This window comes from Onthophagus taurus, chromosome 8 (genome assembly GCF_036711975.1).
Source record: "Onthophagus taurus isolate NC chromosome 8, IU_Otau_3.0, whole genome shotgun sequence".
Lineage (NCBI taxonomy): Eukaryota > Metazoa > Arthropoda > Insecta > Coleoptera > Scarabaeidae > Onthophagus > Onthophagus taurus.
Window position 1 is genome coordinate 1,769,514 of NC_091973.1, and position 14,958 is coordinate 1,784,471.

Consider the following 14,958-nt stretch of genomic DNA (forward strand, 5'->3'; position numbering starts at 1 on the left):
AATTGCTACTTTTTTTGTCCCCTACCCTGTTTTTTCTCTATAACTTAAACATATTTATCTATTTACAAAAATAAATACAAAAAAAACCAACTTGAAAAAATAAAAATAATAAAAAAATAAACGAAAATATTGCAATATTTTTGTATTAATGGACAGATATTTAAATAATTCGCTATGTTTTTTGCTTATAATTTTCACTTATAATGATCCGCTTTTAATTAACAAAAAAAAATTAAATTAAAATCCATGATAAGCGATTTGTATTGCATCATTCATCTTCATTTTATCACAAAACAACAGTTAAGAATAATAACAATACAATAATGGTTTTAGGGTAGGGGGCGTTTTCTTCTTTTTCTTCGTCTTGAAATATCTAAAAGCTACACTTTTCCTTTTCTCTTTTTTATTTTATTTTTGACACTGTAGATAAAATAAAACAATCTCTAATCAAAAAACTTTGATTCGCATCTTATTTACTTATTTTGTCTCGATTTTTAGTTTTACATACAATTTACAATATTTATATACAGAAGCTACTTTGTAGCCAACACTGCCTTCTTTTTTTCTTTTTTTTTATTTCTTTTTCTTTCTTTTTCAACAGAAGATAAAATGATTAAATAACGAATAAAATGAAAAGTATTTAAATGAAACCGAATTTTAATTAAGTTTAGCATATTACGTAATACAGTAGAAATCACTTATAAATAGGTTGGGAATGATTTTATCGTTACTACTACTCGTTATTTATTTATTTCGGCAGTTCTATCCGCAATAAAAAATTCAGGAAGTAAACAATTAAATTAAGCAGATTTAATTAAGTTTAGTTCGAGGATTCACGTTTTTAGAACTGTCGAAAAAAACCTATATATCAATTAATTAATTAATTCTGAAAGAAAAAACAACCTCATCTCGACTGATTGTAACTGGACGTTATAAGCGATATCTATTGTATCTAAAAAAATACGAATTAATAATATAATGATTCTAAAAACAATAAAGGATTCTCAGTTTTTATGTCAAAGACAAAATCAATAATAGTGAAAGAAAAAAAACAACATTTTGCTTATGTTTTCTGAAAGAAATATAAAAAGTATTTTACTAAAACGGAAAACCATGGAGAATTTGTCGTAATTAATAAGGCTTTGATTATTTATTTATTCTTTTGTTTTTTACACTAAATGACTAGAGCGTCAACAAGTTAGAAAAGTAAAAAGTAAAAAAAACATTCAAGTTTTAGTGAAAATTATAAAAATATCTGTCCGGAATCTTATTACGATATAGTAGAATAATAGAATAATTATATATACAATCCATTCTACAGTATCTTATGTAAAATTTATATTATTATTATAAAAAAATTCTCCAATTCGCCGCTTTTTTTATCATTATTTTTATTTATGTTTTTTTCTCATTTTTTATCGCAACAGAAACACGTTGAAACATGTCGAAACACGAAATCCACTTCGCTACACGTTTCAAAGTTCCCGGGGTAACGGTAAATAGTAGTAGAGTGCGCGCCGGAAGTGTTAATTAATTAATTTTTGTTTCATTTCCGAAACGCGCATAGGAACACAAATAATCAATAAACGACCTGTTTTTCATTTTTTTCTTCTCATTACAGTTTATTATTCGTTACAACCTGACGTGTGGGGCCGTTCACTAAGTAGTGTATAGGTTATAACCCCACATTGAAGCCCAATCCTAGCTGAGCTGACCGCGTTTCGCCGCCACGTTCTGACAGAAAGGACCCATCAAGATGTATTTTAATTGTGGCATGTAGTCTATCACGTCTCGAAGCTGAACCATCGTTACTATTTCATGGAGGTTTTGACATTTACCATTTTCCAATAACACCCGCATTTGAGAGCTAAAAGAAATATTCATTTCAATACAACAACTTTTTGTGTCTATTTTATTAATTTAATTTTTATTTACAAATAAAAAAACACTTCAAAACATTGAGGAACAAATACCTACTGGCCAAGGGAGAAAAAGCGACAGAATCCATAAAAAAAACATACCATAAAACTCCAAACACAGCCAGAAATAAGCTCGAAACGCAAAAACTAAGCAAACAGATTTAATTAGTAACGATCTGGATGACTTTGTTATACTTTATTCTTCGTCTTTCGAGGTTGGTACACTTTGCTTCAAGAAGCAACTCAACGCCATAGTGATTATTAGGGAATAGAGTATATTTCGAAAATTTTTCAACTCATTTGAGTTATAAAAACGTATTACAAACCCAATTAATTTATTCTTGTGAGATAATAAGAAAAGATGCGAGACAGATAATCAATTTGGATCCACCTAAAGCTCAATCAGTATTTCGTAAAAAAGGATGTTTCTTGTCCACATGAAAAATTTAATTAAGATATTAATACATAATAAAATCAATCTATCTGTAATAAATACAATGAAATTAAAAGTGGGGTAAATTTAAATTGCAAAATAAGAAGCCAAACAAACTCAAAAATTCACCTTTCCTTTCCAATTTATTAATTGAAATTGTTACTTACGTATTTCCTTTAAAAATCTTAATTCCTAAAGCTTGCATCGCTTGATGCAGAGATTGCACTGGAACGTTATTAAAAAAATTCATGGCCAACTCGTTTAATGTCACTAACAGATCCGAAAAGTTGTATGGCTCATAGTTAATGCACTGAATCATTTTTTCCTCCAAAAGTGCTTTTCGCATTTTGTAAGGAAACCCGACTGTGTTAGCTTCGTGAGCCGGCAACGTTTTGCGGTAACCCATGTTCACCCTTCCGTTCGTCATACTGGATCTTTCCTCTTGTAACGCAGACGTACTGTGTGGCGGTTGGTGTACGGATTGCTGATGTGCCGGTTGTTGATTTACTATTGTATGATTTTGATTGTTGTTCCTAAAAAGAAATAAAATTAAATTAATACAAAAATAACATTAAATTTATATTTAAACTCAAAAGAAAAGTTTTATTCAATCCCGAGAAAATTTTCCGAAAAGCACGTATTCCAGGAATAGGATCAAGGACAAATGAAAATGCACTAACTTATCATGCCAATATACCGTTCTTTTAGTCGCAATTTCTTCAGGGCTTAGCCACTAAGCTAATCTTAGATTTTACCGTCAACACAACATTAATAAGTCTCAAACGAATTCATAACTTTAAAGCTAAAACATTCTTTGTGAATCAAAATCCATTTCAAAGTTTTTAAAAATTATCGGCCAAAAAAATATTTTGATATATTCACAATATAGAGCATGTCTTATTATTTCGATATGAAAGAAAATTGAGTGAAGCCACGCCGAGTGGGATTTGAGTTATCCCCACCTCTGGGGTGTTAGAAAATACGTCGACGTCTTGTGCCATCAATAACATTAAAGCAATATGTATTCATTGCAATTCACCACAAATTTAATAGAAAAAAAAATACAAAAAAAGAAGAAAACCTGTAAATGTAGAATGTGAAGTTTGTTGAAAATAAAATTTTTCCATATTCTAAAGCCACTTGAATATTTAGAACCAAATATTGAAGTTAGAATACCAGATTTTGATGATAAAACGAAATATATTAACTGTTTTGAGATTATGTTTGCTGCCCTGGGAGCAAAGATGATAGAGGTTTTAAAAAAAAATGAATATAATTACAGATGTGTTAAATTTAACATAGATCTTTATTGTATTACGTTGAATTTAAGCCAAAACTGCTTTTATAACTAACAATAATGTGTAATTGTGCATTTATGGATTAATTCTTTTTCTTCAATATTTTTATAATTACAATTCATCCTTGTATGGAGTAATTTAGAATTTACCTAAATCTCAGGAATTCCAAACCAAACATTTTATAAATTTTACGATACGTTTTACTCTCAGGAAGATTTCCTGTAAAGTGAGAATACAAGATTTATTGATAACATTTGAAAACCACGAGGTCTACGACAGGGAGATGAGAGATGTGTGCTTTTTAACATTGCCCTGGAAAAGGTAGTAAGAGATGCAAGAACAATATTCAACAAGTCAACGCAGATCTCAATACAGAAAGTTCATCCAATACTTTAATGCGACCGTCGGCGTTACAACTTCGAGTTGTATCTATAGTTAAATTTATCAGAGATAGACATAAAAAGTATCACTACAATTATTTTTAATCGCCGTGGATTTGTGGGTAAAAGATCGGTTGGGAGGTCGAAGAGACGATTTGTGGACGATAAGAGAGAATGTAGGTCAGGTATTGGAGACAACAGGCGTGAGATAGAAGAAAGTAAGCTTAGAAGGAACTATTAAGGCAGGCCAAGGTTCACAACGAGCTGTAGAGCCAAGCATGATGATGACTATATAGAGCCAAATATATGATGGCACTATATTATAAATTTATAACTGACCGAAATCAATAGAAAAACCATATATCAAATAATTGTAGCGCCTCGCCCGCAAGCGACCTCGGCTTAAATAGATAATCTCATAGATTTTCCCCCTAGCTTAGCTAAGATATCACATTAATATTAAATTAGTCAACACATATTGCAGGATACTTATTCCATCAAAATCCTACATTCTCTGTTCTGAGTTTAACCAAGATTTTTGCAGCTGAGGCACAGCAAAATATTAAGATCGCTAAGGCCAAGGCGTCACAGTATATGTTAAATAGTTTGCCAATCCAATGTGTCGACTAGGTTTTGGTCAATATAGTATTAATTCCAGGACCTCGGCCGCAAGCGACCTCGGCTTAATTAGATGAAATTATAGTTTCTCCTTGCTAACTTGACCCAATCCAATCTTATGTGTTGACTAGGTTTTGATTAATATAGTATTAATTCCGGGGCTTCGGCCGCAAGCGACTTCGGCTTAATTAGATAAAACCATATTTTCTCCATGCTAACTTAATTCAAAGCAATTAAATCCTATTATAAAGTCATTTTTATGATAAATGTGTTCTCCCTCAAGATTCTTTCATGATAGAGATCCCAAGAATCCTGTTTTTGATTTCCATTATCGTAATGAAGAAAGAAAAGAACAAAAATGATAAGAAAATCAAAAATTTTTTAAGAACCATTCGTGGAATTCGAGATATCAACTTTCAAGGTGACCCATTTCGGTCGATAAATGGAGGTTCTTTGAATTTTAAGTACACTACATGAATCGGAGGCTCCTCACTTTCGAACTGGGCGGAGCTTAAAACCCCAACATATCTCAAAGTTCAACAAATATTTGATTACAAAAGCAACTGTAAAAAAAAACAAATCGGTTAAACGAAGTCGGGTTAATCACAAATTTGGTGAATTAAAAGCTTTTTAATTTTTAGTTAGAGGTTATTTTGAAATGAAAACAGTAAAATTTGTGATAGTGAATCATTAAAGATGGGTTAAAGTGAAATGCTTTTTAGATTGATTAAAAAAGTTTTATGATACAAAATCATAAAATTTAGACGTTAATTTTTAAATTGCTTTAATTACTTACGCCTGCGAACTTAAATCCACAACGTCACTTGTCGAATAATGGTTTTGAGCTGTCGTTGGAAACCTCATTCCACCGTTTATATGACTCGTAACCTGCGGCATTGCACTTGGATACTTGGATAGTTGGGGTGAACCCTGACGGTAACCCGTTTGATCCACATTGGTATCGCCCAACATTAAATAATTTCCCGCAACCGTGGTTTGAGCGGTCGTGTAGCCCAAAGGTGCTCTAAAATAAAAATTCTTTTAATGATTTTTTCTCAATCAAAGTCTTAAATTTCTCAGAAGTATAAAAATAATACTCTTCATAAATATCATATAACAATTAAGGTTTATTATTAGATGCCTTCCTTATCAGAAACTTAAATTTCATTACGTAACATGATCGAACAATTGGCACTGTATTTTATAACAAAAAATTCGATTATATGTAATCAAAAATTAAATTTTTACTACCGATTATTTTCATTTCCAATAACTCTATATTTACAGGGAAACAAATTAACATTTTTGGGCCTGATAAAAGGTGAGATATATTCCTATTATTCCAAAAAATTATTCACGATGAATAACCCAGTCGGAAATTTGTTTCAAATTTGCTAAAAAATTTACGGAAACTGATTAAATTATGAGTAAATCTAAGAAAATGTTTTGTTACTTCTTAAAAGCGATAAACAAGGAATTCGTTTTTAAAGAAATTCAGAAATCACCTATTTGCACTGCTAATTAAATAAATCAAATTACAAAAGAAAAAATTGTTGGGGTGAAATAGAAACGCTTAAATAGGAAAATTAAGTCTAGTTTTACAAGATAAGAATTAAATCTTAAATTACATCTGAAAGATCTTGCTTTTATATTAAACAAAATAATACGGCATTTGATAAGAAAGATTTCTAGGTGAATTAACACTTTGAACCCAATATTTAATTTAATTCTTAAATTAATAACTTTTGGTTAAGGGGGGAATACATTAACGAAATTCTAAGTAATTCTAACTTCCGGTGTAATGTGGAGGGCACTCTACCACTAATAATTTTTAAAAATTTTCTTTGTTCAAAGTTCTTAGGTTTACATAGAACAGGATTTCTCAACCAGGGCGCGCCTCCCTAGGGGGGCGTAGAAAAATAATCACGAATAATAATAAGTATCACGAATTAAGTATTGTTTTTCATGAGAAAACACTCTGATTCGGAGCATTCTACAAAAAAACTTTTAGAACAAAAGTTGTAGCAAATTTCATTCTTAACAATATTGCTCTCTTTCACTCTTGCTCTAAAATGTATAAATATCGAGAAAAATACGGAAATATGAAAATTTGCTGAATTCGTAAGTTGTTAATGGTATTCGAGATTCGGACACAAAGTCTACCCTGCTTGAAGTTTATGATAGAAATAATCTCGGCCGACTTCGAAGACATCGGCCGCCTTAAGTATTGTTCATGACACTTATATCAAGAATAGTTGGGAATCGAAGCATACTACAAAAAATCTTTTAGGACAAAAGTTGTACGAAATTTCATTCTTAACAATATTGCTCTCTTTCACTATTGCTCTCAGATGCATAAATATAGAGAAAAATATGAAAATTTGCTGAATTCACAGTTTTACAAGTTGTTAATAGTATCACTCTGGATTCGAGCGTGAATCTAAATCTATCTACTTGAATGCTATGGAAGAAATAATCTCGGCCGACTTCGAAGACGTCGGCCGCCCTAAGTGTTATTCAAGATACTTGGGTTGGGTTCTGTTTGGCTGAGATTATTTCTCAACCCAACCCAATCTACGTTTTGTACTTGATACTTAGGTTGGGTTGCAGGCGAAGATCATGCTCCATCACGAACAATACTAAGTGTTATTATTCAAGATACTTGGGGCGGCCGACGTCTTCGAAGTCGGCCGAGATTATTCCTTATATCAAGAACAGTCGGGATTCGAAGCATGCTATAACAAAACTTTTAGAACAAAAATTGCACCAAATTTCATTCTTAACAATATTGCTCTCTTTAACTATTACTCTCAGATGTATAAATATGAAGAAAAATATGAAAATTTGCTGAATTCACAGCTTTACAAGTTGTTAATGGTATCACTCTGGATTCGAGCGTGAAACTAAATCTATCTGCTATGGAATGCTATGGAAAAAATAATCTCGGCCGACTTCGAAGACGTCGGCCGCCCTAAGTGTTATTCAAGATACTTGGGTTGGGTTCTGTTTGGCTGAGATTATTTCTCAACCCAACCCAACCTACGTTTTGTACTTGATACTTAGGTTGGGTTGCAGGCGAAGATCATGCTCCATCACGAACAATACTAAGTGTTATTATTCAAGATACTTGGGGCGGCCGACGTCTTCGAAGTCGGCCGAGATTATTTCTTATATCAAGAACAGTCGGGATTCGAAGCATGCTACAACAAAACTTTTAGAACAAAAATTGCACCAAATTTCATTCTTAACAATATTGCTGTCTTTAACTATTACTCTCAGATGTATAAATATGAAGAAAAATATGAAAATTTGCTGAATTCACAGCTTTACAAGTTGTTAATGGTATCACTCTGGATTCGAGCGTGAATCTAAATCTATCTACTTGAATGCTATGGAAGAAATAATCTCGGCCGACTTCGAAGACGTCGGCCGCCCTAAGAGTTATTCAAGATATTTGGGGCGGCCGACGTCTTCGAAGTCGGCCGAGATTATTTCTTATATCAAGAACAGTCGGGATTCGAAGCATGCTACAACAAAACTTTTAGAACAAAAATTGCACCAAATTTCATTCTTAACAATATTGCTTTCTTTCACTATTACTCTCAGATGCATAAATATCGAGAAAAATACAAAAATATGAACATTTGCTGAATTCGTCGTTTTACGATTTGTAAATGGTATCACTCGGGATTCGGAGCGTGACACCAAGTCTACCCTACTTGAAGTTTATGAGATTATTTCTTATATCAAGAATAGTTGGGAATCGAAGCATACTACAAAAAAACTTTTAGAACAAAAGTTGTAGCAAATTTCATTTTTAACAATATTGCTTTTGCTGTCAGATCCATAAATATGGAGAAAAATATGAAAATTTGCTGAATTCACAGTTTTACAGCCCTAAGTATTTTTTATGATATAATAATAATAATTATAACAATATAAATATTGTTATTAGTAAGAAAGCCAAAAAATACGTCGAAAACTATTCCTCAAAACCACATTTTTACAACTCTTGCACACAATATCCTGAAATTCGTTATACATATACATTTTTGTAATTTGAGTCGTTTCGTTAGGAACAATTTAAATCTATTTCCAAGTAAGTCTAGCACGTCCAAAGCGAAACACCTTTTCTAATACAATTTGTAATATGTTTTGGATATAGTGAATATAGTAAGGCATCTTAATGAAAAAAAAAAATGTATCTCCCCCCTTAATGAATTCTTTTGGTTTTAGAGTTAAATTAAACTTCTGAAAAATAAAATTGTAGATTAGATCTCACAGATGATGTTGGAAGATTCGCTGGATTCAAAGTGTTAAAATAATCTGGAATTGTATTTGAGTTTAAATTAAGGTATTTTAACAAGAACGTTGAAACTTACGGTTGTCCCGTTCGGATTAAAGGTGGTGGTGGTGGTGCTTGTGGCATATTGGTGTAATACGGCCTGGCTTGTCTGGTGCTGGGGGCCGCCGTGCCACCCCCGTTTCCGTAACTCGATCGTACAGCCGTGTTTGGTGTTCTTTGCCCCGGGAGGGGTTGTTGTTGGTTGGGGTACACGTGGGTGTTAGCAATGGTGTAAAAGCCGGTGTTTTGGTAAGCACCGGGTTGATGGATGTGGTTATTGTTGTTAACCGGTTTCGATTGGGTTGCTTTTGGAGATGGAGCCGGGTGGATTGTTGTCACTGGAGGAGCGGCGGGTTGCCTCGTCCATTGTCCCATGGATGTTTGTGATTTACCGTTAATTAAAAGTTGAGAATCGACCATTTTATTAGGCCAATAATCCTCAAAAAGCGTTCCTGGTGGGAAGTAATTTTTAATATCGTTTAAACTAATAACGGAGCAAGAATCGTGCGCAAACAATTCGTTTCTGATCCCTTGGACTTTACAACAAAATTTTAAATAGGAAAGGTCCCAACCTTCAAGTTTGTTGGCTTTTAACTTAAGATTATCAGTCTCGCCTTCGAAATAAAATAGTGGCACATATTTTTCACCGGTGTATACCGTGTAGGGTACCACTGATTCTTTATTGATTCGAATGAACCCGCACCGATCTAATGGATTCGACGAACCATTAAGTAATTTAGTGTAGCAAGCGTCTAAGAACTTGTAAAACTCAACGGCGTCGTGTAATCGCACGATTAAGTCTCTGGTACTATACTGGTCCGGACCGAATTGCGTGTCACAGTGTACAAAGTTTATTTCGTTAAGTAACCGACTTTCAGCCTCCGTAATATAATAACTCCTAATACACGTACAATTGTAAATATCTTGATGGAGGAAGCATAAATACTTATTTAAAACCTTCACTTCCACCATTTTCACAGCACAGTATTTGTCCTCTCCGCGGAATATGTACGGGACGTTATTCTTACCGAGGACCGTCCATCCAAACTGACCTTTTTGGGATCTCTCGTCTATGTTGGATTTGCTTGCTTCGCCGTTGGCCGGCGGTGTGTCTGGCTTAAGTTTTCCGGATCCGTTGGTTCTTGTTAGGAAGTTGAGGAGATTCGATTGCCCCCCGGTTGTAGGACGGTTGTTCTGCCTCTGGGCCGCCGAATTCATCTTCGCCTTATTCGCCTCATAGATCTTGGAGGCGAGCTCCGCGATTTCCGAATCATCGTACAATTCCTGTTTTACTGAGTTTCCACTCATCTTTCAGGTTTTTCCGAGCTCCTCTTCCTTAAATTATTTAATAAAACAATTCAATAACATTTTAAAATTTTGTTTGGTTTTGTTTGGTTGGTTGGTTCGTTTGTTTACGTACGAACAAAATTTACTTTTACCAATAACGAAAAATTAATCGTTTAAAAAGCGTTAATGTCGATGGGGAGAGACTTACTGCGGATGGTTTCTCGTTTGGGTTTCGGTTTGTAAAAATGAGGTTATATTATTTTCCACAGATCTCAAGTTTTAGCAGCCATAGGCGATGGTCAGTGGGAACGTCGGTTTCGCACCGATATTTACCGTACAAATCGACCGTTAAAACGCGCTATTTCCACTCGAACCTGTCCGGGAAACTCACACGACTCGACTGCGATTCACACTAACTACATTTTCGAATACTGTTTCTGGTAAATATCGCGTTATTACATGACACCGCCACACGGCCAAGACGGTCTATACATCTACAGCACTCCTAAAAACCTTACTGGTAAATGCTTTCCTAGCCTCTGCGATAGGTGTCGCTATAACAGTAAGGATTTTGATATATTTTTAGTTTACAAAATGGCCACCGTTCCACCATATCGGCCAATCCCGTTATCGTCCACACTTCTGACGACATATACATCCGTGACGTCACGGTGTCTTCGGTGGAGAGTAGGTACAGATTTTCCAAGGTCTACATCCGTAACACTTAAATCTTATTTTCAAGGATGTTCCTATTTACTACCGAAACCGCGCTTACTTACTTTCTCACCACGCACTCATTTCCTCACTCCCTTTACACTCCATTCATTTCATTTCCCCAAATTACTTATGTCAAAAACAACCCGCATTCCAACGAACCAATAATAAGAGGAAGAACTTGAAATATACCACGATACAATAGGTTATTATCGGAATATGCGCAGATCGATGCTATTTCGCCACCGAAATCTGCGCGAACAACTGTCAACCCATTCAAATGTCACTCCTCAACACCTTCATAAACAAATTAACCGACAAAATCAAATAAATCATTTACGTAATAAACGTCAATATGCGCAGATCGATGCGAAAGTACGAAAAGGTGCGCAACCAACTGTCACCCGAATTAAAGCGATTCAATCCCACTTTTAATTAGATCGATTATAATACAGGTACACCCTGTATATGTTAAAAAACTCTAATTATAGAAAATAGGTTAATCTTGATTGGTTTCGCTAAAAGACGGTTTTTTACCCAAGATATTATTGTTTGAAAACCGGTTTAACAGGTTATGCCGTCTCGTAGATACGCATAATTTTTATAATCCACAACCATCTTAACCTCATATTACATCAACCTTAATTAAATAATAATTCAAATTAATCGATTAAAATTTTTCACCATTTTTCGTAAAAACAAAAATCAATAATTCAATAAAAAGATGAATTATTAAGAAAAAAGTCAAATAAGGTTACATCTTCCTCGCAATAATGGCGCCCTGTATAGCGGCCGTTTCCATGGTTACACACGGCCATATTGATTTTAATAAACTCAAAAATAAAAACAAATTCTAAAATTAATTTTTATTTATTACAAAAATATATTTGTATATCAAAAAAATCAGATCTTTATTACAATACAAATCAATTTTGGACGGATTCCCATTAAAAAAAAAAAACAACTTAAGGAATTAATAATTCAATATTTGGAGATTGGATTTTCTCAAAAATTTTATACTGGGTGTAAACGACCAGCCAACAATATATATTATAAGCCATCCAAGACCATATTATCAAAGTATACAACACAACTTGAAGCTGAAACCAAAAAATGATATAATTCTTTCTCCACAAATCTGATTAAATCACTTACATAGATATAATATCCACCCAACAACCACAACCCAAAAATAAACTGAAACATAATACACGTCCCAAAACTTGATAAGAAAGGAATCATCAATCCTCTATTCATCCGGTTCATCCCAACAGTTAATAAATAAGAAAACCCGATTAATAGGAGCAAAAAGAGTATGAAAAGTGTCCCAATTACTTGCATGGCTAAAAAAGGAGACTTATTAAGATGTTTTGGAATTAATTTTTTCAACTTACACAAACGAACATCCGCTTCGAATAATGGGTTGTAAAGTTGAGTGGAGTCACCACCGGTCATATCAAAAATGATAAAAGTTATTAAGACGAAGCTCATTGCGGAAACGTAAAATGCTATGTATCTTGAGCCCTTCACAATATCTTCCGTCCAAATGCATGGTGACCAAAATCCTTGCAAGAGTACCATGTTTATCGTTTAACTCAAACGTAAAAGTGCTTTTTGAGTCATGAAATATTAAATGTTAGAGTTAATTAGGCACACCCACGTTTATAGCGTACATTTAAGTTTTTGGGCGGTGTTTGTCATCGAACTGTCAACAATGAAAACATTCTATGTCGGTAAATTAGGTTTTTATTTTTATTTGTAAGATATATTTTTCATAACATATTGAGATATAAACTGAAATTATTTAGTAATCAAGTCTATATTAATTTTAATTAATTAATTAACTATCCAGTTCAATTTTAGATGGAGTATAATTTATATTGTTGCTTTGGTTGCCTATACAGGGTGATTCTCAACCTGTACGCATTAATTTAGGGATAATAATGACGTAAAAGTTAGTAACGCGTAAAGTGTTATTTTTGGATTTGTCCGCTATGGGGGCGATTTTCTAATAATAATGGATTTGATTAAGAGATGGCAGCACTATTTTTCATTTATATTCCCCCTCTTACATTTTTTTGTACTAATAATAAAAATTGTTTAGTATTTTTTTTTTAATTAATAAATAAAATTTTTAGAGAAATTTTTTCAATACTTTGAACAATTTTAAGAGCTGTTCTATCTGGTTTTAAGTTAAGTACTTGGGGAAATCCCAAGATAACTGATAGGTTGTTTCCACCAGTTTCTACGGAAACAGTTGACTGAGAACAAGTATCATTTTATTACAAGTGTGCCGTATTCATTAACGTCATTATTATCAGTACCACAAAAAAAGAAAACGTAAATATAATATTTTAATTTGTACGATGTCGGAAAATAAGTGTGTTTATTACAATTGCGAAAGTCGATTGAGTAGTATAATCAATGCTAAAATGCGACCGTGAAGATGACGAGCCTTTTGGACTCAGCCACCTATAAGAAAATAAAAAATACCCAACGGAATCCCAGCGAGCAACTTTGAATCTTATTTGTACAGGAATATACCATAACCCAGAGGTCCCACCACGTCCTATTGTCAGTATCATAATAATCAGCTAACGAAACACCTTGCCAAGATTCTGTTTCCTCAAATTTTGTAGAATCAATCAGGAGTATGAAGTTAAAAGTATTCTAGATACTCCAGGACTAATTTTTACATGGAGATCTTTGAAGAGGAAGCATTAAAGAAGAGTCCGTGGAAACCGAAACTATGGCTCCGTTACGTCGATGACACTTTCGTGATCTGGAACTTGGAAAAGAGCAACTCCAGGAATTTTTATCATTCCTGGATGTGTTAGTCACTAGGAAGACGCATACGAATAGGTACCTGCAGGCTTCATCCCACCACCACCCACAACAGAAGAGGTCCGTGATTCAAGCCTTATTCCAACGAGTAGAGAAGATATGTGATAAAGAGAACCTGGGGAAAGAAGAAAGATTCCTAGAAAATGCACTCTGTTTGCGTGGTAAACAGAAGGATGACTCGATAAGTACGACACCAGCCTGTTTTATCTGCCTTCCATATGTTTCAGCTGTGACGGAGCGAATTGCAAGGTGTCTGAAGAAGAGTGATATCGTGGTGCGATACTGTATGGTCAGCAAAATACAAAACGGTCTTCCATTAAAAGGAGGCATACGAACATACGACATCATAGAGTTTGACAAAACCAAATGCTAGCAAGAAACGGACATTACTTCCAAAGAATGCTGAGACTCATCGATGCAAGATGGCATCCGAAACATCAAACATTTTTTCAAAAGACGCAGGGCTTAACTCGAAAGTTAGAATAATAATAATAATAGTACTTTATTGACCGCAACAACCAACATAAAAAAGTTAAACAATAATATAAAGAAAAAAAAAAAATAAATGAAAAATTCATTCTATATGTGAAACTAATTACAATCTGCGGGCAATAGGCGGAGTCCAGATTGGCATCCATCGCGATGGAAGCCATCTGTTCAACTCAACCTAGAGTTGAGAACGACTAATAATTACATATACTAATACTAATAATTATACAAATTGTTTTCCGCAATTAAATTAATCAATTCAAATGATTCCCTATATAACCAATAAATAGATAACAACCCAATGTCAGAGCACTGAGGCAGCATAAGGATTATGTTGACCTATCTGAAGCCGAAACAAGGTGTTACGCAAGTTAACTTTAAAAACGGATAGACTTTTATTTTTAAATTCAGGAGGACAGGAATTATACTCTTTGGCCACATTATATGAAAAAGAGCGCCTAAAAAGAGCTTTCCTGTGAGCAGGAACGGCGATAGTATTTTTGTGTCTAAGATTCAAGTTATGAACATCGGTCCTATAGGTGATTTTATTATATAAGTAAGGTGGAGTCCCCGTAGTAATCAACTTGTGCACAAGAACTGATGTTTGAATTTGTTTCTGATATTTAACCAT

The 14,958-nt window shown here is 33.8% G+C and overlaps 2 protein-coding genes across 3 annotated transcripts; both read right to left on the reverse strand.

The window, feature by feature from the left end:
- Nucleotides 1–1,608: 1,608 nt before the first annotated feature.
- LOC111414868 (uncharacterized) lies at nucleotides 1,609–10,778 on the reverse strand. Of its 2 annotated transcripts, XM_023046328.2 has the most exons (5): nucleotides 10,489–10,778; nucleotides 9,031–10,328; nucleotides 5,445–5,672; nucleotides 2,520–2,885; nucleotides 1,609–1,867 (listed from the first exon to the last, which is right to left on the reverse strand). In XM_023046328.2, the coding sequence occupies exons 2-5, from the start codon at nucleotides 10,299–10,301 to the stop codon at nucleotides 1,702–1,704; spliced, it is 2,031 nt and encodes a 676-aa protein (XP_022902096.1). In that variant the 5' UTR covers nucleotides 10,302–10,328; nucleotides 10,489–10,778; the 3' UTR covers nucleotides 1,609–1,701. The 2 variants fall into 2 exon arrangements, with proteins under 2 accessions (XP_022902096.1, XP_071055211.1); XM_071199110.1 differs by lacking the exon at nucleotides 10,489–10,778 and having other exon boundaries at nucleotides 9,031–10,383.
- A 1,067-nt stretch (nucleotides 10,779–11,845) lies between these two features.
- LOC111414860 (pasiflora 1) lies at nucleotides 11,846–12,719 on the reverse strand. Its single transcript, XM_023046315.2, has 3 exons — nucleotides 12,389–12,719; nucleotides 12,150–12,337; nucleotides 11,846–12,094 (listed from the first exon to the last, which is right to left on the reverse strand). The coding sequence occupies exons 1-3, from the start codon at nucleotides 12,573–12,575 to the stop codon at nucleotides 11,960–11,962; spliced, it is 510 nt and encodes a 169-aa protein (XP_022902083.1). The 5' UTR covers nucleotides 12,576–12,719; the 3' UTR covers nucleotides 11,846–11,959.
- Between the last annotated feature and the right edge of the window lie 2,239 nt (nucleotides 12,720–14,958).

Coding starts and splice junctions, on each gene's coding strand:
- LOC111414868 (XM_023046328.2), bottom strand. CDS start 10,301: ATGAGTGGAAACTCAGTAAAACAGGAATTGTACGATGATTCGGAAATC. Junction 5,673..9,030: donor TTAATCCGAACGGGACAACC/GTAAGTTTCAAC, acceptor TTTTTATTTTAG/AGCACCTTTGGGCTACACGA. Junction 2,886..5,444: donor GTGGATTTAAGTTCGCAGGC/GTAAGTAATTAA, acceptor ATTTCTTTTTAG/GAACAACAATCAAAATCATA.
- LOC111414860 (XM_023046315.2), bottom strand. CDS start 12,575: ATGGTACTCTTGCAAGGATTTTGGTCACCATGCATTTGGACGGAAGAT. Junction 12,338..12,388: donor CGAAGCGGATGTTCGTTTGT/GTAAGTTGAAAA, acceptor CTCCTTTTTTAG/CCATGCAAGTAATTGGGACA. Junction 12,095..12,149: donor TGGGTGGATATTATATCTAT/GTAAGTGATTTA, acceptor TTTTGGTTTCAG/CTTCAAGTTGTGTTGTATAC.